Raw genomic sequence first — 25147 nt, 5'->3', positions numbered from 1 at the left:
CCTGTAACCCCAATTGCTAAATAATAAGTTTACTAATTGTGTCACACATGGGATTAATTCTGGCTATGAGCTTGATATAAGAGCATGCCTAGTTCCTGTAGATTTATGTCCTAATTTGTTGCATGTGATAAAGTTTATTCTGTGGGCTATGCCATATAAAGACGGACTCACTTAAAAAACTGACCCTAAAGTATATGATGTATTACATACTGTATAAAACACAATATCCTTTATGCCAATAGAAATAAAGTCTTTGTATTTTTCTGGCACTCTTAATTCAAGACCATGTTTCAAGCACACTTGTTAACCCAACAGTCGTTTCATGAACATCTTAGCATGATTAAAGCATCATGGAAAAAAGAAAAAAAAATTCTACCAAGTCTCAGTACATCAAGAACAGAAAAGCTCCAGAAGGCTTTGAAAATAAAAAGCATTATTGTTTCTGTAATCGAAACAAAGCTTACAGTATAATCCCCTCTTAATCCCTTCTGTATTCTAAAGCTTGTTAAGATGAGTAAGGATTTTGCCAGGTACAGTGTATCTTGTGTGATTTATTCCTTTTGTGTCTTTTTGTTGTTTTAGCAGTTTCATCTCCATCTTCATTTACGATGAAAACCAACACACTGAGTACAACAGTGCCAAACTCCTACTACCCTGGTAAGAATTTTAAAAGAGAGAGTGTATGTGTGTGTAAATATCACTGTATGCCATCCAAAGAGTAAATATTGTTTTCTTGTTGTCTTCTGTAGTTGCTGTCCCTATATTTCCAAAGATTGTTCTATATTTACTCCAGTTTTCCTCTCATTTCCAAAAGATTTGCATGTTACAGATGGATATAATATTATAAACTATTATGTTGTTCTGTTAATGTAAACTTATTTGAGATGGTATTCATTATGACAGGACAGAAACTCAGGTTGTGTTTTCTAATGCTGTCTTCTTTTTTTTAAGACAGCTTGTTGTTCAGTGTGTTACTGTAGATTGTAGGTGTCAAGCTTTTTTGCCAAAGCCCCATAGCGACTATAGGTTTTTGTTCCAACCTGTGCCTGAAATTCTCAATTCATTCATCTGTCCTTTTTTCTCAGCCATTTTCCCAGTTTAGAAGCACATTGAGCAGGTCTCAGTTGCTGCAGAACAGCCTAGGGTGAGGCGTAAATACTTGATAAGCCTCTCAGTTAGAGGCCAGCTATTGAGGGTAGTGGAACTTTAGAACTCTAACTGGCTTCTTTTAGTCTCCAGAAGCCCTTTTTTAACCAGTTAGTACTAGAAAGAAAACAGCTGCCTGCATAAACTGGTCAGTTTTGCATGGGTGTGTATTCATCCTCAAGTATATTGGAAAAGAAAAGAGGTTTCAAAAGCGACAAATAAAATTTGCTAATCTGCATTGGTCACAACACATTTTCTTGATGTTCTGTGGCAGGTGAATTATCCATTGTTAGAAATGTGTGACATGGTGAAATGAGAGCACTAATAAGCCATAAAATGTAATGGTGAGGAAACTGGTTGGAATGAAAACTTTGAAGTACTTTAGGAACAGATTTTGTCATCTTTCCTCTAGGTGAACAATAAAAGTAAAGTAAAGCTGAAGCCACCATCTCAAATCTTGATTTTTATTTGCTCTTTGCGACTTTGCTCTTTTACATGTACAGTGCTGTCTACTAAAAACACTAACTGCATCTTTATTTACCGCCATATTTTTTTCTTTTCTGTTAACCTCCTCTATGCTCTGCTTATGGTGTATGGGAAAGATCCCTTTGTACCAACTGCAATTTTAGGTGAGAATTTTGTGTTTTTTAATACCAATGTGCATTTTTGCAATAGTGAATATTGAAATTAAATTAAAATACTAAGTGAATTGCTGGAAGTCTCCAAGAATTAATATGCTTTTGATCCCATTGAGGAACACTTCACTTCCATACTTGTCTGCTTTCTTCTCTGTGAAGTCAAGATAAACTCCTGTAATCGGAAGTACTGTAGCTTCACTCCATCCCATCCGCATTAAGTGTCGTGCGTGTGATGTCACGTTTGTGTATGACCTCTCATATGCATGGACAGACAATGTGGACTGGATGAAGGCAGTGATAAAGTGGTGCGCAGAAACTGGCCCTTGACTGTATTTGCCAAGTCAGCTAGTTGAAAATTCACACCAGCAGCATCTCGATGATCTGGCTTTTGTGCTTAGCTCAAGCATAAATGTGGAGGAACCAGATGCCAGGTGAACCTTTCCAGGGCACCTTGGTCAGGTAATGTACATCGAGGTAGAGTGCATCCCACTCTTTATAGTTAATCATTAAAACTTACTTCACAGACTGGCAAAAATTAATTCTAAATGCTGCTCAGGCTTTTTGGCTGATAAAATTTTATTAAAATGAACAATATATTTTGCTTTCATTTTTGTAAAGCATGGAAAAATCCCTTGTGGCATGTATAGTAGAAAAGTAATGATATTTTGGCATCTTCCTTGGAATGCAAGTAACTCCATAAAAGCTGAACAATATCTAGTATGTCTGAAGCATGACTTGCTATTGCAGTTGTTATGCAAAGTCCACATTACTGTATTGCGAATAAAATGAACAATTGGCATTGATTTGCACTTTGTGTTGAATAGGGCTGGGGAGCAAGGCAAACCTATCAGCCTGGCTGCTGTGATGAAATCTAACAATGACAACATGCAGGCCATCCTACTCTTTTTTGTGAAGATAGTTTGGTCTTTTTTTAAAAGTTCAAACAATTTTGCCCAATTCCAAAGATTTCAGCAAATCACCATAATTTTTTAATTTTAGTAAGGATGCATTTATAAGGCAGATATATAGATTTTAGAAACAATATTTTTAAATGCAGCAGTTTATAATAAGATTGAACACGTGGCATTTATTAGACCTAACTATACAGCATAATAAAATTAAGATGAATTATGTTGCTTTTCTTAGAGTTGAATAAAACGATTAGGGAAAAGAAGTCGCTTTGTGATATTTTTAGTCTAGTGCAGTCAATTTATTATTATATAGTGCCTCTTTTTAAATAGTTAAAGGTAAACCAAGTAATTACAATCAGCTAATAACAGTATTTAGTTAGTAATATTTTTTCTTTAGATTTGTAAACCTGGTTTGAGAAATATAAATCTCCCAAAAGGCATAACATATGCCTTTAGCAGCTCTGCTAAAATTGTGCAGGTGTTCATACTGTATTGTTGCTTATACCCTGTTTCCTTTTTCTCCTCCTTTTTTTTTCCTTCACATTAACCTGTTATGTATCTTCTTAAAAAGTGCCAATCAATGGTAAGTTCCCAGTTTGCCCTGTGGGGGAGAAGGCTTGTGTGATTCATACAGAATGTAGCCTGCTCGGCTGGTTCTGTTGTGTGTTGACTTGCATGGCAGTTGGCATATAGCATCTCATGCCGAGTGTACCAGTTCATGGTTTACTGTGGTAGAAGCCATTAGCTAGTATGGCATGCCAAATTACCAACCAAAGCATCAGTCATGATTATGTGGACTTTTTTTGTATATTGTGTTCAAGATGTCATGTCATACATTGCCATTGTCACTGCATCAATATGTTCCATTTGTTTAGTGCACTTTTTTTTGTTCTCATACATATTTAATATTAAAATGTTTTATGAGTGGCATACTTAAGGTGTATTATATACTGTGTGTGAATGCAGTATATACACACATATATATATATATATATATATATATATATATATATATATATATATATATATATATATATATTACAGACACATGTATTTGTGGGTTTGAATATATGAATATATATTTCATACATAAACACATATATATGTATGTATGTATACATGTAAAGAGAATAAATTAGAAAAGAAATATAATTCCAATAATGTTCTATTATGAAACAATGTTTTCTTTTCAAAAAACATACAATTTTAAAATAATTTTGTAATTATTATGTGTTTAATTATTATGTGTTTAATTGCAGTTTATTTAGCCTGCTACAGACATGTTCGCTAACATATAAAATGGTACCACTAGGGCCAGTGTGTTAACTAATGCCACAGGAAACAAAAAATTTCTGACCATCCCTCCTTGCACCCCAATATAAATCCTAACTAGGCTTGAGATAATACACTTAATTCACATACAATATATATTGCGAAACAGCATTCTCAATATGATACTCCCACGATATAGTTCATTCACCTAACAACAAACAATAACGTTATTTTTTGAAAAAATGTAAATGATTGGATTAAAAACAATAAAACACATAAATTAGGAATTAAAGACAATAAATACCATTGCATTATCTCGATAGCCACAATAGCAGCCAAAAATGTAATAGTTTCCCAATGGAAGAGTCCCCAACCTTTCACTTTTTCAGTCTGAAAGTCCTCTTTTTGCAACCTTGTTTTATTAAAATTGTCAGCCACATGGTCTAATGGGATAACTGCGCGTAATATTAGTAAACTAGCTGTCCCCTGCGGCTTCACCCACGTAGTAATGAAATAGGACAAACTTTAAAAATCAATAAACAAACAGGTATCACTAACTAAGTGCAGACAAGGCACGCTCCAACATATCGCGAGAGATAGACCATTTTGAACAGAGACAGGCGCGTGAGTGTGGAGGGCTCCACCCAGCTCCCCACTCCTGACATCATGCTTCACCCTTCCCTTGGCCCACTGTTTCTGTCTCAGATTAGCACTTTTAAATCGCTCCTGCAAGCAAACTATGATTCTTAGCGAGATGACAGAAGTCACAGAATCAACCGGAATGTTCAAGAAAATTATAGAATAAAAACCCGATCTAAATCTGTTAAGTAGTTCTGTTGTGAAAGCGGACAGACATACAAACAGACATTGGATTTTATATATACTGTATAGAGAGATGGGAAAACTCTTATCTCCCTGATCAAGTCGTGGTTGACAGTGAACCTCTGATTTCAAATTTGATACTATTATTTTAGATTCCTTTCTTGACCTGTGTGTTCTATCAGTTCTAATTTAATACACTTTCTTAAATAGCTTCTGTATAGGGTGGGGGGGGCCTTGGTGTCTTCAAAACCTATATATTAAAATAATTTTTTCTTTTGTGTTGCCTTACTATTTATTTTTGACATCAATAAAAATTGATTATAAAAAAATATATAAATTCCTCACTGCTTTTGTATGCAAAATTGAATGTGAGGTGAAACTCATCTGTTTCTGTCATCTTGCAAGCTTTTCCATCATAATATTTTCAAACTCTGTCTAGCAAGCTTAAAGGCACCTGCCCTTTTTATCTAGACACACACATTAGAAACCTAAAAGGCAAACGTTTGAAAACCAAGCTAATTTAGAAAAATTTCATAATATATATATATATATTATATATATATATATATATATATATATATATATATATACACAATATGACATGTGAAAGTCAACTGAATGGTCACCTGTATCCACATGCACATGTGCCGTGTTGATTCTTGGAAGAAAGGTGCCATGAAGCAGTGCAGACTACATTATGCAAAATGTATTTTTTTTTAAAAATCAAACTATTTCTCACAGCTTTAAAGGTAGTATGTAAAAAAGAAACAGATAAGTATGTGAGTCTCAATATTTATAATTATCTTTTTTGTATAATTATTTCATTATGTTAAAAAATACAGTTGCATGAAAATGAGGCCCGAAGTGATTGCCTCTTCCATCCCATATGCCAGCTTTCGTAACACGCATTGACCATAAGCAGCAAGTTTCATTAGTATAAGCCTGAATAATGATAGGAACATATTTAATTTCCATCAAAACTAATTTAACATTACTCAAGAAATAATAAAAATGTTTAAATTCTTTTCTGGGTCCTCCAAAGTGCTGGGTGATTTAATATCTCAGGTTTTATAGCAAAAACAATCACATTGGTTTGCAATTACATAGTACTTTAAAAATATCAGTTTTAATTAAGAAAATGTGAAAAAGAGTACAATAATTTTGAAATTGACATTTATTAATAAACCCCAAAAAAGTATTTATTTTTCTATAAGTTGAAGCAAATCAAAATTTAAATAATTGTACTATCTATTCCAATTGCAGCTCTTATAGTAAATTAATTATTTCTGTGGGTCACTTTGCCTTGTATGAATATGAACTTTATTGGATGTGACATATTTGCATAATTCATTAATTAGTATTTAGGGTAAAAGAACACTTTGCATGCACATATATGCATTTAAATGTGATTTTTTTGTACTTTATAAAATGTTTAGGAGTCTTTTATTTCTATATTTAAAAAATACTTTGTGCTCTTGGAATGAGCAGGGCATTACGTTAATGTCAAGACTGCTGGCTCTTTCTAAAATTGCAGATGCTTTCAGAAACCAATGGAATTTGTTTTATGGTGATAAAAGGTTTTCTGCTGATCATTGATTAAAATATTTTGTCCAAAATTAATAGTTTTTTTAAGTTACTGAGTCTCTTGAGTAGACTTGCCTTTTAAGAGGTGTTGGCCCTAATTTTCTAATGTAACAACCTACACAATATGTGTAAGAGAAATATGAGCTTATAAGTAATATCAAAGTTATGTGTTTAAATATCCATAGTACTATATACTAGTATATAATATATATTTATTTATTTTGGTTGCACAATTCTGTTCTACAGTATATTAACAGAAACATATACAGTATATACTGTAAAACCTATTTCAGTCAATGCCTCCTAAATGTGGATTTTTGTCCATTATGCAAACAGTTTATAAGTTCTGTTCTAATTTCTTTGTCCAATTTGAGCTTTCAATAAAACTAGATTTAAACCAGGTTTGTCTTTAATAGCAGATGGACAAAATATTTTAAAATTTTCAGTCATTCATGGCACAAATGTGTACTAGGCTTTAATAGCAAGATATTAATGTTTCCTTCAGTTTACATAAATGACTTATTAATCAATGACTGTAAATCATCCCTGACCTTTTAAGCAGCTTACTGTATCAGTTATAAATTGCACCATACTAGTAAGTTCTACTGCTCTTGTTATTTTAGATGAAAACCACACTATGGCGAGTGAAACAAGCAGTCTCGTCCAATCTCACTCCTATAAGAAAAGAGACCCAGTGGATGTGCCATACCAGACTGGACAGCTACACCCCGCCATAAGAGTAGCAGACCTTCTCCAGCACATCACTCAGATGAAGTGTGCCGAGGGATACGGCTTTAAAGAGGAATATGAGGTATGTTGAGAACAAGAGAAATAAACACATTTTATAATAACTTAATTTCTGCTAAATTTGGATAAAGAATAGATAATGGCATAATGAGTAGTGCTGCCAACATCCAGAGTTTTAATTCAGTGCCCATAGTGGGGTTTTCATGTTCTCCCTGTATCTGCATGTGTTTTCCTCCTACATTCCACAAGATACACATGTTGGGTTATTTAGCTTATTATTGAAAAACTTTACTAAATTCTTGTCAGATTCTAAAAAAGCTGTGCATAGTTTCATGCAAAGAAAATTTTATTTTTTTATAGTTTAGATAATTAAAGATAGTTGTTTTGCCATTGAGTTATATATAATGCAATAGGATTCTCCTAGTTTTGAAAAATTAGTTGACTAGCTAACATGTTAGTGTTTAACATTCCAGTAAGTTTGAGTTTATATAATCAAATCCTATTGGAAGTAACTCCAAAAAATGATGTATGAGGATTTAGCATAACTGTAAATCTGACACTGTCTGATTGATAATAAAATATGTTCAACCAAAAAGATAATTTATACAGTTTTAAGATGAATCACCTTGAGTTTTGCAAAGACTGATAAAGAGTGAATGTTACAGACAATTGGATTCCACTCCTTGCCTATACTATTGATAGTTGGGTTTCTTTTCGCAAGTTGCCTTTGATTGTCTAGCCGTGGGCACCATTACATTAATTGGTAAAGTTCGGAATTGCTACCAGTATTCTCCTTATTACCAGCTAAAATATTTTCAAGGGCTGGGATATCGATGGAGAAATACTCAGATTTTTTCAACAAAGTTCTATTTAATTATAAATTAAAAATAAACGTGATAAGGGAATTATTTGTTTTTTGTATAGTAGAGTGTACAGTATAACACATTATCAAAATAAACATCTCTGAAGGGTGAGGTGTCTAATGACTTCCATAAATTAAATACTTTGATATTGAGGACGGACAGAAATATAAAAGTATCTTATAATGGAGCAGCCGATAATGGTTTCTCCGCCTTAACTTATTTCCTGTATTTGTCTCATATTTTAACTATGCAAAGCGAATCTGATCACAATAATTTTAGCTCAAAACCATTTAGCAGCTTTACTTGCAAACATTTTCTAAAATGCACAGTAGTAGAATTAATAATGTTAATAGTATGTCATTATGGTAAAAAGTGCACATTCAATATATGCAAATGAAGCAGAGTTCTACTGGTAGAAGTACAACAAGGTGATTAGTAAAAGATGTGGACAACTGCTTTATTTCTTCTAAGAAATATTTTGTGTGATGGAAAAAAACAATAACTTTATAATGTCAATCATTGTTATAGGGCCAGTCAGACTGGACCAGGCTGGTTGTGCGTTTCCGCAGATAATGATTAACACATATGGATGTGGTGGATGTGGTGGTGGAAGAATGTGGTCATGCATTCATTCCTTTCATTACTTTGAGTAAAAGGTGAAAATGCCAAGTAATCCCAATCACCTCTTTGTGCTCCCAGTTCATTAGTTACATGCTTTTCGGTCACTTGTGGTGTGACTCTGTAAGCTTGAGTCATACTGAATTGCTGGCGGTTTGAATGGCTGCAGATATTCATGTCCGATTCTCACTCAGTTTTAACAGTTACAGTTGTCTGTCAGAGTGCCATAAAAAGATGTTTTTTTCTTGAAGACAGCATTTGAACAAATATAACTATGTGATTATGTCTGGTGTTTTACAAATATTTCATAATTTATAACACATGAAATAGGTGCATATTAATTATTCATTAACTGATTTTCCCAGCATGCTCATTTCCTTTATGGGCCATGGCTAATCTGAGCCAGCCCCACCACATCCAGGTCCTTGGAGTTTTGTTGTTAAAAATAGTTAAATACTAGCTGAAATAGCTGCCGTTGCCCTTGTATATAGCATATGTAGAATGGTTTAAGGAAAGAAAGTATTTATTTGTTTTTTAAGTTGCTAGCTATCCCATCTGTCATCCACACTGCCTCTCTATCAGTGTATCTGCTATTGTAAGTCAGGGATTTGTTCTTTGTAGGTACGAATTTATTCCAGAATAAATAATAGTAACTCCTTGCTGGGTTTTAACCATGAACACTGTCATGTCTGACTCATCCTCTTAGTTAAAGGTGGACAGTTCACAGTGCTTAAGTTATGAAGAAAAACCAACAAAGCAGGAGTTAAACAACAACCATTCGATTCTCCTTTTTATTGCACTGCACTTCCATCCCGCTCATCCAACAGCCTCCTGCAAATAGTCTGTTTTATATTACAGTACAAAGGAAGAGGCACACTGCATTGCCTGGGCAAGTAATGTTAAGCTCTGGTCATTTTGTCTGCTGACTTCAGTCTGTTCAGTTGTTTCACTTACACTGAGCCCACAGGTGCTACTGGTATGCAAATTGTAGCACACAGGGAAAAAAAAAGAAACATGGTGACTCCTGGGGTCAAAATTTTGTGTTCCAAAGTAGCCCATTTTGACCATATGGTCCTAGAGAACAACAAAGCTAAATTTGGTCAAGATCAGTCAAAGGGTGTAGAATTGTGTAGTAAACATACAGACAAATATTCTATTTTATTTATATACATTTCTTTAACACTTCAGTGCCATTTAAAAATAGACTCTTTTATATATACTGTGCAGAGTTAATTTATTAAAAGTAAAATGTGTATTCTGCAAACATAAGGATTTTAAATTTAAGTTATAATAAAAAGGAATCATCTGTCCACCTAAGCTATATGGTTTTTGTCTTTTTTTTTATTGCGTTTAGGCTGGTGTTTAATACCATTCCTTATCAAAACCCACAAAATGTATTACTTTTTTATGCTTTTTTGGCTGACTTTTCTTCAAGGCATCCATCTGTTATTGTGTACATTTGTTAAAACAAAGCTAAAACCCCATGAGAGACACTGTTGTCATATATTCACCATTTGTATCACAGGTGAAGTCTCTTTACTTCATATACAGGCTGTTTTCACAACCACTCCACTTTTAATTGTAATGACAGGATAGACTGAACAAAACATATATATGCTTCTTTTTGTTGTATTTTACTGTAGGTAGCAGTCCTTGAGGGCCCAAAGGTAAAAAATCCCTGTAAGACTTAGGATTCAGCATTAATTGTTATATTTTGGTATATTTATTTAATTAGGGAATGGTGTGTCAGCAGCCCTTTTATCTCTGGGTATCATCCCTCTGGTTCTGGGTTTCCATTCTGGGATATCTGGAGCAGCCTCCAGGGCAGTGTATGATTTTCTCTTTAAAAAGATAGGCAGACTGTCTTTTCTCCCTGCACTGATCCTTTTATACTTCCTGGAATGGCACATCCAGAAGGACTGATCCTTCCTACTTCAGCTTCCAACTGTATTCCATGGCCACAGTTATGGTACTGAGAACAGAAGTTAGCCATTGAGGCATTCAAATTTCTGAGCCCCTTGGTTATCTACAGTGTACCCCTGGTGCATTTAGCACGTGAAGATGAAGCAGGTAATATTTCTAGACTTTAAATGGTACTGAATAACTTTATGTATGAATACTAATTTATGCTATATAATACAGACATTTCCATGTACTCTGGATTTTTGTAGATAGTGGATTCAAAAAGTATTCACTTCACTCATTTTGCTTTGTTGCAGCCTTATTCTAAAATAATGTAATCTGATTTTCCACAAATCAAGCAATACTCAGTGCCCCAAAATGACAAGGCAAAAAACAGGATTTTAGGAATTGCTGCAAAATTAATAAAAATTAAAAAACGAAATATCACCTTGTCACAAGAATTCAGACCCTTTACTCGGCACATTGGTCTTCTTGGGTTTTATGCAGCAAGCTTCACACACCTGGATTTGGGAATGTTCTGCTCTTCTTCTCTGCAAATCATCTCAACCACTGTCAGTCTGGATAGTGACCGCTGGCAGAGGGATATTTTCAGGTATCTCCAGAGATGTTTCTTTGCTCTGGACAACTCAGAGGCATTCCCATAGTTGTATCTAAGCCACTCCTGTGTTGCCTTTGCTTTGTGTTTAGTGTCATTGTACTTTTAGAAGGTAAACCTTTGTCTCAGTCTGAGGTCCAGGGCACTCTTGTGCTGTATTTTGCTCTGTTCAGCTTTCCTTCAACTCTGTCTGTCTCCCAGTCACTGCTGCTGAGAAACAACCACACAGCATAATCCTACCACCACCATATTTCACCACTGGAATGGTACACAACAAGTAATGATGGGTTCCCTGTTTTCCTCCTGATTTGATGCTAATCTTGGTTTTATCAGACCAGAGAATCTTGTTTCCTGGAGTCTGACAGTTCTTCAGATGTTTTTTGGCAAAATCCAAAGCTTCCATGTATCTTTTACCCAGGAAAGGCTTCTATTTTGTCACTCTATATAGATTCTCTGCAGCTCAGCATATTGTAGTTTCCTTGTAAATCATGTTGACATTTTGTAGTTTTCTAATGCTAAGGCATCAGTACAAAGATGATAATAATAATATTCAAGATAGTAGTAGGAAAAGAATAAGGAACACATGATTAGGTAGGATATTTCGCTATCCTGCATATAATTGTTGCAACATCATGAATAATACTGTAGTACCCAGCATATTACCCTGAAGGGGTGGATGGGTGATTAACAGAACAATTTTACAAATGTACGCTGACATCTGCTTTCCATGAACTCCTGGAATATTTGCTTTATACTTTACAAGTCTGGGAAGATGGTTATGTCAAGGTGACACAATACTTGACATGACTTCTGGCAACAAGATTAACAATAGTAAACGATTTAATAAAATGACTGTGGCCACCCAAAAACGATGACACCAAAAGACATCATTAATATAATGAAATAATGTAAAAAATACAAGAGCTAGAAGTCCAGAATTACAACAGATCCAACAAGAATTGATCTGTTAAATAAGTACTAAATGATGGGACAGAGTAAGAGGAAAATGAAAATAATGAAATAAAGGAGAAAATAACACACCTAATATCCACTATACCTTCCAAGCCGCTATCGCCCTTAACTGTTGGATGGGATTCTTCTCACCCCAGCATTTTTTCTTCACTGTAACTGTTCTGCCTTACTTCTAATAGTTGAGCCCTTCCGCCTTCCGCTGGAAGGATATTTTAAACAGGTCTAGAAATCACTAAAGATAAAGCCTGATACTCACTTATAATACTAATGTTTGAAACTCTTGAGGCACTCCCTTTAGAGCTCCCTCTAGAGGCTCAAAGTACCCCTGCAGTAATGGCCCCCTGTTTTTTTTTTTAGACAGTCATGCAATCTCCAGTTTTTCCATCCATTATCCAACAAGCTATATCCTAACTACAGGGTCACGGGTGTCTGCTGGAGCCAATGCCAACTAACACAGGGTGCAAGGCAGGAAACAAACCCCAGGCAAAGTGCCAGCCCACCGCATGGCACACACACACACACACACGAGACAATTTAGAATCGCCAATGCACCTAACCTGCATATCTTTGGACTGTGGGAGGAAACGAAGTACCAGGAGAAAACCCACGTAGAACATGCAAACTCCACGCAGGGAGGACCCGGGAAGTGAACCCGGGTCTCCTAACTGCGAGGCGGCAGCGCTACCCACTGGCCACTGTGCCGCCCCATCTCCAGTTTTTCCTCCCATTATTATGGGTTGCAGATAACAATGTATACTGTGTGCTACAGGGCTATTGACCCAGGTATACTCACATCTACTTCACTCAGTATTACCAGTACCCTCTTTATCAGAGCATCTTAAAGCCAAACTCCTGCCCTGTACTTGGTGTAACGGGCTTATATTCATGTCCCTATATACCTTTATTGGACGAAGCGGGCACAGAAAATAAATGAATGGACAGGACTTAATTTCCTTCTGAGTAGAACTAGATGTGGATAATGAGCTTTTATGAATTTGAGCTGCCACAGAGAAGTGGCATCAGCTAAGAGATATATAAGCCATCCAGGCTGGAGGGATGGCCATTTAGGTTGATCAGCTTATAGCTTTTTTAGCACACAGTTTGATACATAGAAGGGGATTTCAGTGAGTACATTCCACATCCCCAAAACATAATATTAAATTCCTGTGGCTTAAAGTAGTGATGGCATATGACTGAACAAAAGTAAAAATATGTTATACTGAGCTGCACAAAAAATGCCTTATTTTAACTGTCTTCAGTTTATACATATCACACATATGCACTCTAAGAATATAATAGTAAAGACCAAATAATTTAACTTTTTAATCTTTCCAATGAATCTAAATTATTTTTCCTAAATGTTCATTGAAGACTGTTAATTGGAAATTAATAGTAAATCACAAAAATCCAGCATTGAGTTATAAGGCTCAGTTTCTAATGAGAGTATCATTATAAATGAAAAATGATGTTTGCAATTGCATATTCAACAAATGCATTTCCCCACAGGATTGTTCGGTGGAGTCTATGTGCAGAGCGCAGCAGCGATGCCTAAGTCTGACTGGTGAATCCCAGTGGTGCTGCCTATTGGCAAGAACTGAATCAAAACAGCAGGACATGCGTGTGACAGTTGAAAACTAACAACTTATCTGTTCACAGGCTGTACAGTGTGAAGCTGTGCAGTGACATGGGATATTTGAGAGATCTACTCAGGCACAGTTCAGTGCTGGCCAGTGATTAAAGAATGTTTCTTGTCGCCAGTAGAGGACAAAAGGAATTTTATATAGAGAGAGTGAATTATTTCATCATTTTATATTTAAAGTTGTAAAAGTTTGTTTATTTTCATTTACATGGAAACATGGCATAATGTTGTTACTTCATTAATACCCCTTCTTCAGCTGTTAATTAGAACTAATTAGTAAGCCATTAAGAAGATAATGAAACTGAATAAATATCAGTGATGATGACACCTTCTCAATTGCAGGTGCCTAGTCTAATATGATGGGGTGTGTATAAAAACAAAGACATTTGTAACTTAACTGTTTATAAATCTGTAGTGAAGAAAATGATTCACAAGTGGCACATTGCTGTAACAGGGACCAATCCTGCTTGAAATTACTTAGAATCTGATGAGATGCCTTTTATGTGGGGAATGCAAGTTTCCCTGGTAGGTTTTCTCCAGAGATTCTAGACTTTTTCAAAAATGTGCTGCCAGTTAAATGAAAAGGTAAATTTTTTGTAGAAATTGCTGCTTCTGCTGTTTCACACTGTGAATTCCTTACCTGGTCACTGTGAATGTGCAGTTTGCATTTCCCTTTTCTCTTTGTGTGTCTGTTTTGCTCCGCCCACGTAGTAGTGAAACAGGGCAAACTTTAAAAATCAATTAAAAAATTTGCATAATAATTTGTATTGAGAAGAATTGATATTGATAGCTTTCATATCTGAGGCCTCTTGATATACAATATCTTTGGTTTTTCTGTCAGGTTGAGAATATAGCTGTGATTTCTTTGCCAAAAATGTAAAAAGTTGGCAAGGTATCTCTGACCAAGTGGAAGATACCATGATACCTTGTCAAACATTGCCACTGGTATCTGATCTGATGGGAAAGCGTCTGCCGTGTGGGGAAAAGAGAATGTGGCCATGATATCTCTGCCTATGAGCAGGTACTCTCTAAAACACATGTAGCTGTGATCTCTCTCTCAAAAACATCAAACGTTACCCTTTAACAATCTCTATATGATAATGTCTGCTGAACAAACAGGTATCGCTAGCTAAACAGAGGCAAGGTATGCTCCAACACGTGGCAAGGGGTATAGCAACTTGAATGGAGGCTGGAGTGTGAGTGAGGATGGACCCGCCCAGCTCCTTACTTCTGAGGGCCCCACACCCTTCCTCTCGGCCCACAGCCTGTCTTTGAGATTCACACAAATAAATCATTGCTGCAACCAAACTATAATGCTTAGCACGATGAGAGAAATCGCAAAATCAACCAGAATGTTCAAGCAAATTCTAGAAAAAAACACGATCTAAATGTGTTAAGTAATTCTCTCATTGGTTAGCATACATACATACAGTATATACTATATATATATATATATATCTATATTTATATATAGATATATATATATATATATATATATATATATATATATATATATATATATATATATATATATATATATATATATATATATATATATATATATATATATATATATATTTTTTAACAGAATCATGTGGCCAACACAACTGACCAAACTAGGAAGGTTAAATGAGTTAAGTGACTTTCTCAATGTTACCGGATGATCCAGGGTGGGTAATGAATTGGCACACTTAATTGTTTTAAGGCCCATTGCCCAAACTACTGCACCACACTGCTTTATAAAATTTTCTTTACAATCCCCTTACACTCTCAAAATTTATGTTGGTAAGATAAATTGGCATCTGTAAATTGTCTTAGTGTGAGTGAGTAAGGGTGTGGGAATGATTGTGTTCTTTAATGGGCATTATCGTTCCTCGTTCCCCTTGTAATACATCAAGGTAATGGAGTAAATAATGGAATGGGGCATGTTTTATGAAAGATGGCATAGTTTCATCCTCTAACTTGCATTATGAAACCTGGAATTACCAGCTGTTACTTAGTGTTCTTCTCACTATTAAATGGATTGCTAGATCTAAATATAGCCAGCATATATAGTTATAGTTACCCTGCAGTGAATGGACTTAGTTTCCCTTTAAAGATGATTCCTGCCTCATGGTTAAGTTTTGGCCCTCTACTTTCCTGTTTATTGTATTGGTATAATGTGGCTCCAAAAATCAATAAAGGATCTGATCATTGCGCTGAAGTGTTTGTAAATGTTACACAGTATGTACTTATTGCTCTGTTGCTCTACTATTGTACATCCAGCCTTGGCAGAGGCCAGTTGTCAAATGATGTGGTTTGGCTTTTCTGAGTGCATTTAAGTGTGGGTGGAGTGCACCTAACAATGGCAAAACCTGAACTCAAGACAAACCATTTTGACCATTTTTCAGCCAAGAAAATGGTTGTTTTTAGGGAAAAAATATAACAATAACAGAAAACAAAAAACAGCACACATTTCATTAAGGAGCAACTAGATTTGGCTGTGGACAAAGTCCATTTTTAATGAATTACATGTGCAAACTTTTTAAAAACCAGGACTCCATTTCCCAACACACATCATTTCAAACCTTCCCTTTCCAGCATGCACCATGTCAAGGAGGAACTTACCTGTCTTACGTTAGAAGAGGAAGACAATAGTTGCTCTGTACTGATGAGTTGTGCAAATTAAAGATTGAATAATAAAATAATCACAGAATTATTTAGTTACAAATCTCAATCCTAAAGGTGTGTGTATGTGTGTGTGTTAGAATATTTTGCCTCATTGTGTGTCTGATGCTGCTGGGATACACCTGGTTCCCACCACCACTACCTGAATTGAATAGATGACTAGAAAAAATAAATGGATAGATGATAACTAAGAGTGGTTAACTTTTTTCAGAAATGTACATTGACTATAATTGTTTTAATCTGTCACATAAGAAAAAGCCATGTCAAACATTTTTCTTTAATAAGGTTTACTTTGCTCTGCTTACTGCCATGTTGTATATTTTGTTAAGTCCTTAGCACAGTATGTGTCCTGCCAAGTTACAAACCCTTGATTTTTTTACTGAGCTAACCAGAAAAAAATGCATACAAATGAACTCAAAGCAAATAAAAATAAACCTAGCTACCAAATCTTAACAACAGACAAGAATCGAGAAAGCAGGCAAAGAGGTCAAATATGCAAGAAGCACAAAAGAAAATAATTCTTTAAGAGGTTGTATCCACAGATCGAACAATGAAAGAAGCTCCAAGCTGACCATGAAGCCAAACCCCTAGTAACATGGGATGTGGTGCTAATGGCGGCTCTTACATTGCCTGGTGATGATAAGACCTGAAAATAATGGTCAAGACATTAGAATTTTACAAAAGCACATACACAAATCTAATAATGACGGTATGATTCACGGTCAGAGTTTATAATAAGGCTGGTCATTAAGTTAATTAAGTAAATTTAACAGCAACTGTGTTGTTTTGGGATTATTTTAATAGCTGTCATAGTCAGATGCTGTCCAAAAATGTCCCTCAAGTAGACTTACTTAGATTGACCGGCAAGTCCTTGTTATTTTTTCCTTTTGCAGAAATGAGCAACCAGTATTATCAAAGACTACGTTTATTATAATTTTCAAAAACCGCTTAGTATGTCAGAAGCTTCACTGGTCAGTCATAACTTTTGATTAACCTCTTTTTCCCCAGAACTCCAGCCACCTAAATTTTACCTAAATTATGTTTACTGTAAATACTTAAAAAGAGTATGTAGTTTTATATATTGTCATCATGTTTTATGCACGTTACTGTATGTTCTGTGTAAACGTGTTCCATATTATCATCTGCTTATATTATATATATATATATATATAATCTTGTGGTAGTATACTTTTGATTGTACATTATTATCAGTCTGTGGCCCAAACACTAAGCCAGACTGTTAAAAACTTTGGTTAACAGTAATAAAGTTGCATTCCTTCATTTATTTATACTGTGCATTGCACGTCTCTCTGCCACAACAGAATCTAACATATCTTGATCCTGAACTGGATAAGCAGCTATAGAATTTACTGAGGGGTGGCTTATTATTGTAAAAATCCTTCATTTTATATTCTGTGCCTTGTTGAGTTAGTTTACCTCAAAAGTATTTCGTTTTCTGATATTTTAAATATGCAACCATGTATGTAAACACAAATGAATGGAAATATATTTCAAGTAAGAAATGGAACAGTGCTGCTCAGATCTGTTAAAGCCAATGTCTAAACAAATCAAATAAGGTGGCAGTTCCCATCAATGGTGCACAGTGTGATGCGCTGTGATTGTCGCTTCATTTTCCCTTCCCCTGCAGTGCTTTAAGCCTGTCTGTTCAGAGCCATCTGCCCAAGACTGAGACAACTTGCACAGGTGAAAGTTGATCTGCAGTAAATATTGTAGTCCTCACTAGCATCCTTAGCACTTTTCATTCTTGCATACTTCTCCATTTGATCACAATGTTGAAACAGATAAACCTTTTTTAAATAAAATATGCACATCAGCATAGCAGGTCTGTCAAGCAAAGTTCTAATTCTGCTTTTTGAATTTGTAGCTAAACAGACTCTTGGAATGGTGTCCAGTTTATGGTAATCAGCTGGTATTGCCATATCCTTAAAGCATTGTTATCCATCCTTATTGCCTGTACCCCCTGTCACTGGTGTTTTTTTCTTGCAGCTGAGCTTTAAGTCTCTGAATCATGTGGCAAATTAAAATAAGTGGCATAAATGATGCTGTCATTCAGATGACATTCCACCAACATGGATCAGCAGAGACAGAAGCATGTAAACCAATTGAAGATGAGCAGGGCATATTTCTGCAGACAACAATTGATTAGGAGAACATTGCTTTTAAAAAATGGACCTGTGGGCCTGAACCATCAGGCAGCATTTCACTTCATTAATAACCGTATTAGGCGGTCTGTTTGTAGTTTACCACAAATTCTGTGCACTTTCTTTCTGTCAAATGATTTTTTTTGTTTCAAATGTAATACTACCTTAATTCCATGCTGAGTAATGTTCAATCATAAGGTTGTTGTTCATGTTTAATAAAAGACTTCAAATGAAAGTCCTGCAGTATTTGTTCAAATATATTTATCCATTTTCTGTACTCTCTTCTTTTAAATATAAGAGATGTGAGAGTCTGTCTCAGTAGTAGGACCCTGCCCTGGGCATGTGACCAGTTCCATCCATCCATTTTTATACCTGCTTATTTTTTTAAATATTGTGGCTAGTATGACGTTAATCTGCATCCATCCCTGCATGTAGGTCCTCCAACCTGCAGGGAAAAACTTGGGGGTTGGTGGCAAAATTGGGATTCTGGCCACCATATAAAACCTCACACTGTTCAACTCTATCTGAACTAGTGTAGTGCTGAAGTATCACCTGTTGCATGGCTGCACTCGGGTCCTAATCTGGATCCTGAGTTAGTTAGTCATGTGGTGGGTGTGGCAATGCACTGTGTCAGTGTGTGCTCCTAACCTCCTCCTCCTCCTCCTAGAATAGAGCCTTCCTGGCAGCGTCACAGATTAGGCAGGGACCAGGTTAAATGGTGTTGTCTATTATAGGGTTGACTCACAATAGGCCAATTAACCACTGTACCACCATGCTGCTTTAATAAGTTAAGTATATTTTAGTGTCTATAGTATTAAGGTTAAGTGACATTACAGCATAGTGCTTAATACTGGTAGCATCTTGAGTTTATTTCCTGCACCCAGTCGTTATCTGTGTGTAGTTTGCACATTCTTCTCAAGCGTGAGTGGGACAAGGAGGTGTTATATCCTAGGCACATTGGCAACTCTAAATTGGCATCAGTGTAAGTGAGTTTTGCTGTGTATGTGTCTTATACGTGCATTATACTGGATATCTGTCCAAGACTGTTTCCTGCAAAAATATCAGTGCTGCCAGGTTAGACCTCGGCACCCTTAATTAAGTGAATTGGAGAACACTTATTTGATTTTGTCAGTAGTTGCCCATGCGAAGTACTATAAATTGTGTGAAATTACTGTTTTCTGTTTTTTATATAAAAAAGAACATTATAAAGTTACCAACCACACACATGCTAAAATTACCTTTTACATGTTCAGATTTTTGCCCTTTATTCTCAATGAAGGTGATTGCAAATGTAGGAATGATGTTTGTTTTGAGCTCACTAAAAAAGAAAACGGCAGTGGTGCAAGAAGGTAAAAATGTAGGCTTTCCCATGCCAGGAGGCCTATGCTTGTCGGCAGCACATTGTGCCCTTTAAACTGGTAAAAATTTGAAGCCCTTTTTCTTTGTTGTTTAAATCAAGATACACCTGGTAGCTTCTCCCCTTTTATCAGTAAAAGGCTAGTATTTTAAAATGTCTATTAATTGCATCTTTTGTAATTTTTGATTTTCCATGGTGACTGAAGTAGCTGTTATTGTATCTTAAACATTTACTTAGCTGCCCACCTTCCTGAATAATATCCCACGGCCACGCGTGGATAGAATTGTAAATGAACTGGAATCGTTAGAAGCCAACCTTATTTATTTTTTGTTTTCAAATGGAGCTCTGTGAGCCTTATTACTTCAGAATACTTGAAATATGACTTTTTTGCATGAAAGTCTGTTTTTTTTTTTGAAGTCGATTTTCATAATTAGTAATAATTGTGCATAGAAAGTATGACCTGCACATGGACATTATGAATATTTAACAATTTCTAGCCTTCTGGTTATATCTATTTTTTCTTATCCTCAAGTAACAAGTTAAATGCAAATAATAAACATTCAGCATTATGTGCATGGTAGTGACAGAAAAGGAAGCAGAAATTACAGCTGGTTTTTCAAGTCCAGACTCTGGCAAGGAGGCACTTACAGTTTTTAGCAGTGTTATGTAAAGAGTCACTGCTGCCTTTGGCTATAGCTAAGGCCATGTTCATTATTGAAAGTTGGTACAAAACTGTTTAGAGCTGATTAAAGCAATCTGAACCCAGTATTGACTTTGCCTTAAAACTGTAAAATGAGATAGAGACTAACTGCCCAAAAGCTCTTTGTGGTGTGATGGTAACAGAAATTGGCAACTGATACCCTTAAAGATGCATGGCACCAGGACTGGTGTTGTTAGCACAGAAACCAAAAGTATAAAATATTACTAACAAGCTTATAAATTGCCATATAAGACAGCCAAGCCAAACAGAGAGTATATAATATTTTCTTAACTTGGTAAATCACACATATATTTTCCGAACTTGATAAATTTTATGGGTCATGGGACCTGCCCAGGCAACTTTGGATTCATGTCAGAAATTAACCCATCACAGGCCATACTCATGCACAAATTCACACGTTCTCAAGTGCTCTGGCAATATGCCATTTATATAAATCATGGTTATCTTAATATCTTGTTTTCTACAGCATTTGGTTTTATATAGTTTCTCCAGTGATGCTTTTAAAAGAATAACTTTATAGTGTTCTGCAAATGTGCAATTTTACACCGTGTTCATTGAACTTATTTTTAACATGTTTAAAAGGTTGTCCTTACTCTCAGTTTATGAATGTCTACAAATGGAGAAATGATATCATCTTTTGCGGACAAAGAAGATAAATAATACTGGAATGTGCTGATGATAATTGTAAAAAACCAAAATAATTAGAGTGGTGTTGTGTGTTACCATTAAAGATGGATAGAGCTAGGGCTTTATATACAGTATGTGATGCCACTATAGGACAAATGGAAGACCTTAGAGAAGAAATATTACAACAAACAGAAAAAATGTATAATACCTTACTATAAGGAGTTAGCAGGAGAATAATTGTGGATGTTTAGCAAAGTCACTTCACCAAAACCTTCACTGTTTTTTTTTTTGTTGCATTACAAATATAAAAAACAGATTCAGTTCGATAAAATGAAATATCAAAAGTAGTAAATGTTTCCCCTAATTGTTTTTCTTTGGTTATTTGTTGTTTGAGTGCATGTTTCTCATGAAGGTCTTTTCTTTGTTTAATCCAAAGTTCAGACACTTTGCTGTGCATGCTGCAGTCTTTTATAACACAGGTACTGCATTCACTCTCATCACATTGGCAGACAAGGTATCACTGCCCATACCACAAAAATGGTGGCACCCATGCCAATACAAGAAATAAAAGCAACACATCAGTACAAAATTAAAATATCAGAAATTAAATATTAATGTAATACAAACCCTAATGTTGTACATCTTAATAAAATGTGTCTGCCTCTGTGTCTTGTTGCTGTGTCCCTGTCACTCCAATAGATGTGCATCACAAACATTTTTACTAATAAAATGCATACAGTTGCCATTCCAATAGATGGTGCATCAAAAACATGAACACAGCTTTTAAGAATCCCATACCAAATGGCATATAACAGAGAAATATGCATTGCTTGATGCACTTTAAATCTTAATGCTAAGGTCTATGTTGATCACCTGGATTTCAACCTATCTTAAATGGTTAGCACAGCTAGTTGTAATGATAAATATAACCTATAACAATGAAATATCTATTACATTATCACTCTATCTCTAAATATCCATATTTTCTGTTTCTTCATTACTACTTGTTTAAGTTGTTGAAAAAATATTTACTTTTTTGCTTTTGAGGGCTTAGGCTTATATCTCTGCCTTTATTTTCTCTGGTTTTCACTTTTTTATTGTATGTATATGGTAAACAGCAATGCTGAATTAAAGGGCAAAATCTTGGTGTCTTGATTTAACACATCTTTAGCCCTGCACCTTTTCACTTTCAAGGTGCACTAATAATTAGTAAATAGATAGATGAACAGCATCTATTAGTGCAGCTCCTCCAGTAATTATTCAAGTCCACTTATGTCACTGAAGTATGAACTTTACATATTGTCATTGGTTCTACATGTTTTAAAGGCATCATTTCTTCATACAATACAATGCAATACAATTTATTCTTTGTATAGCCCAAAATCACACAAGAAGTGCCACAATGGGCTTTAACAGGCCCTGCCTCTTGACAGCCCCCCAAGCCTTGACTCTCTAAGAAGACAAAAAACTCCCAAAAAGCCCTTGTAGGGAAAAAATGGAAGAAACCTTGGGAAAGGCATTCTTCATGAGTGACTGTGTGAGTGCAAATGCCCAGGGATGAACTGGCATCAAATCTTAGGTTGTGCCATTTCTATCAGGCTCCAGTTCTGCATGAACCTAAACTAGAATAATTAACATTACAAAAATCATTAAGGACACAGGAAAAACCCAAAATTAATGTGCACTGAAGTCAAAGTGCTGGATGCTAGTTTTTCTAATATCATGAAATTTCATAAGAAGTAAGTAAGGCAGTGAAAATTAAGGTTGGCTGTGTGAATATGAGTGAGCTTGACTGCTTGAGTGAGCCCTGTGGTGGGCTGGCACTCTTGTTGAATATTGCTAAACTGTCTCGCATACAGTGCTGCTAAGATAGACTCTGTCTCCCTAGAACCTCTGTTTTGGATTAAGTGAGCTTGAGAATGTTGATATGTATAGGGTGGTCTAGATCTAATTATGCAATTTTCATTACGCTATAACTTATTAAGTTTATTACATAGAAAATCACCCGAAAAATCTTGGACCATTGAGAAGTGTGCGAACTGATGACATGAAGAATCGTCTTTGTGCCGAACTGGAATCGTCCCCGCATAAATTAAAGTCATCCAGACGATTTGGATCTGCATAATTAGATCTAGACCACCCTGTATATTCAGCATGCTATAGTTGTGTTATCCACATACGCTTTGTTAAAAATCCATCATCCCTCAGAACTATTTTAAGCCAGGCAATTTATTTTTTCAGACTATTTTTCATTCAAAAACAAAGAGAGTGTCCCTTCTTTTGTTTTTCGAATACTTTTACTAACCGGTCTGTTAATTTCATTATTTTCTAGAAAAGAAGTGTGTGTAAACAATAGCATTGATCCAATGTTTATATTTCCATACATGAATGTGTATGTTTATATTACATATTTAGGAAAGGAGTTGAGCATTTTGCCAGTGAATACTCATGTGAAATCACGTTGTACCTTGCTAAATATAGGTATTATAGATTTACAATTTACATTTTTCACTGCTTATAATGTAAAAAGAAAATATTTCAGTGATGGACAAAAACCTTTATGAGTATTCCACAAAGGAGCTGACTAGGGTCAGGAGAACTCTTTTATGGCAATGATAAGGTTGAGGTTGATGCCTATGGTTAAAAGATGAATTTTTGCATTTGAAGGTTGTGCATTTGATGCAGGAATTGTCTAAGGAGCAGTTTGATGTTAAAACCAATGAAAATATTAGTTGCTTGTTTCATTTTATCATTTAACTGGCATTTATTGGGGGGTATTGACTATTATATTTCTTTCCTTTTTTCCAGAGTTTCTTTGAGGGACAGTCTGCACCTTGGGAATCAGCTAAGAAAGATGAAAACAGAATGAAAAACAGATATGGGAATATCATTGCATGTGAGTGTAAAGTCTGTCTATATGTCTTTTTGTCTATTTGTTTATGTATCTTCATTTTAATAAACATGCGTTTGATGTTATCTTTCATCATTTCATTCTTTAAATAAGTTTAGACATCTTTTGCTATTAAAAAATGTGACAGCCCATTAAATTATACGTCATCTAATCACATACTTGGAGACTGTCTCTTTTCCTTTCTCCTTTTGATTCAATGAATCATTTTGGAATATAATTCTTAAAGAATACCAGTTTATCTTGGTAATGCTGACAGTTCCTTCATATACACCATTTCTGAGCTCCAACTTTTCAGACACAACAAAAGAAGCAGTATGTGTTGGCAGTCTCATTATTAAAAAATAAAAAAGATTTGACTTATATCTGTGCTACAAAAGGAAAGAAGTAACAACATTCCCAAAACTTAAGTGATATTTGTAGCATTTATCAGATACATTTCAAGGTTTTCTTTCTTTTGAAATACTACCCATTCTCTCTTCCACTATAAGTGGATTTTTTTATTGACAGGAAATTGTTTGCCATTAGAAATATGGCATCTGTGACAATTTCAGTCTATTAGGTGTGAAATGATGGTGCCTAGAGTGAGAATGCCCCCAAAGGTAGTTTGATGATCTCATTTTAAATGTAGGGTTGTTTGACTAGACACACAGAAAAAATACAATGGAAAAGTAAAGCAAAGGAATTTTGGCCCATACACATTTTACATTCACCTTTGTAAAAGAATAAGTGTCTGTGTATCCATCTGGTTGCAATGTCTCTATGATTTCAAAAGATGGCACATCACACACATTAAAACACTACTTTCATGAATCCCATACCAAATAGCATAGAATAGACATATATTGCATGGTGCACTGCATACATTAACACTGAGATCTATGTGGATTTCTTAGATTTAAACACGTCTTAGGCGGGTAGCTCAGCCGTTTTGTTTATAAAACGCAAACTACATATTGCTTGTAGCTTTCTACT

The 25147-nt window shown here is 35.3% G+C and overlaps 1 protein-coding gene across 11 annotated transcripts in view; it reads left to right on the top strand.

Annotated features, from left to right (window-relative positions):
- ptprma (protein tyrosine phosphatase receptor type Ma) overlaps positions 1–25147 on the top strand; it is an 815060-nt gene that overhangs the window by 684670 nt on the left and 105243 nt on the right. For 4 of the 11 annotated variants that reach the window (XM_039754798.1, XM_039754797.1, XM_039754792.1 and 1 more), the window contains 5 exons: positions 583–657; positions 1749–1775; positions 3267–3278; positions 6997–7184; positions 24073–24160. In XM_039754798.1, coding sequence (XP_039610732.1) covers positions 583–657; positions 1749–1775; positions 3267–3278; positions 6997–7184; positions 24073–24160 — 390 coding nt within the window. The remainder of the gene's footprint in view (positions 1–582; positions 658–1748; positions 1776–3266; positions 3279–6996; positions 7185–24072; positions 24161–25147) is intronic. The other 7 variants (XM_039754796.1, XM_039754793.1, XM_039754800.1 and 4 more) reach the window with 4 other exon arrangements.

The sequence above is a fragment of the Polypterus senegalus genome, chromosome 5 (assembly GCF_016835505.1).
Source record: "Polypterus senegalus isolate Bchr_013 chromosome 5, ASM1683550v1, whole genome shotgun sequence".
Taxonomy (NCBI): domain Eukaryota; kingdom Metazoa; phylum Chordata; class Cladistia; order Polypteriformes; family Polypteridae; genus Polypterus; species Polypterus senegalus.
The sequence above is the reverse complement of the archived record's forward strand: the minus strand, read 5'-3'. Positions and strand labels throughout refer to the sequence as shown.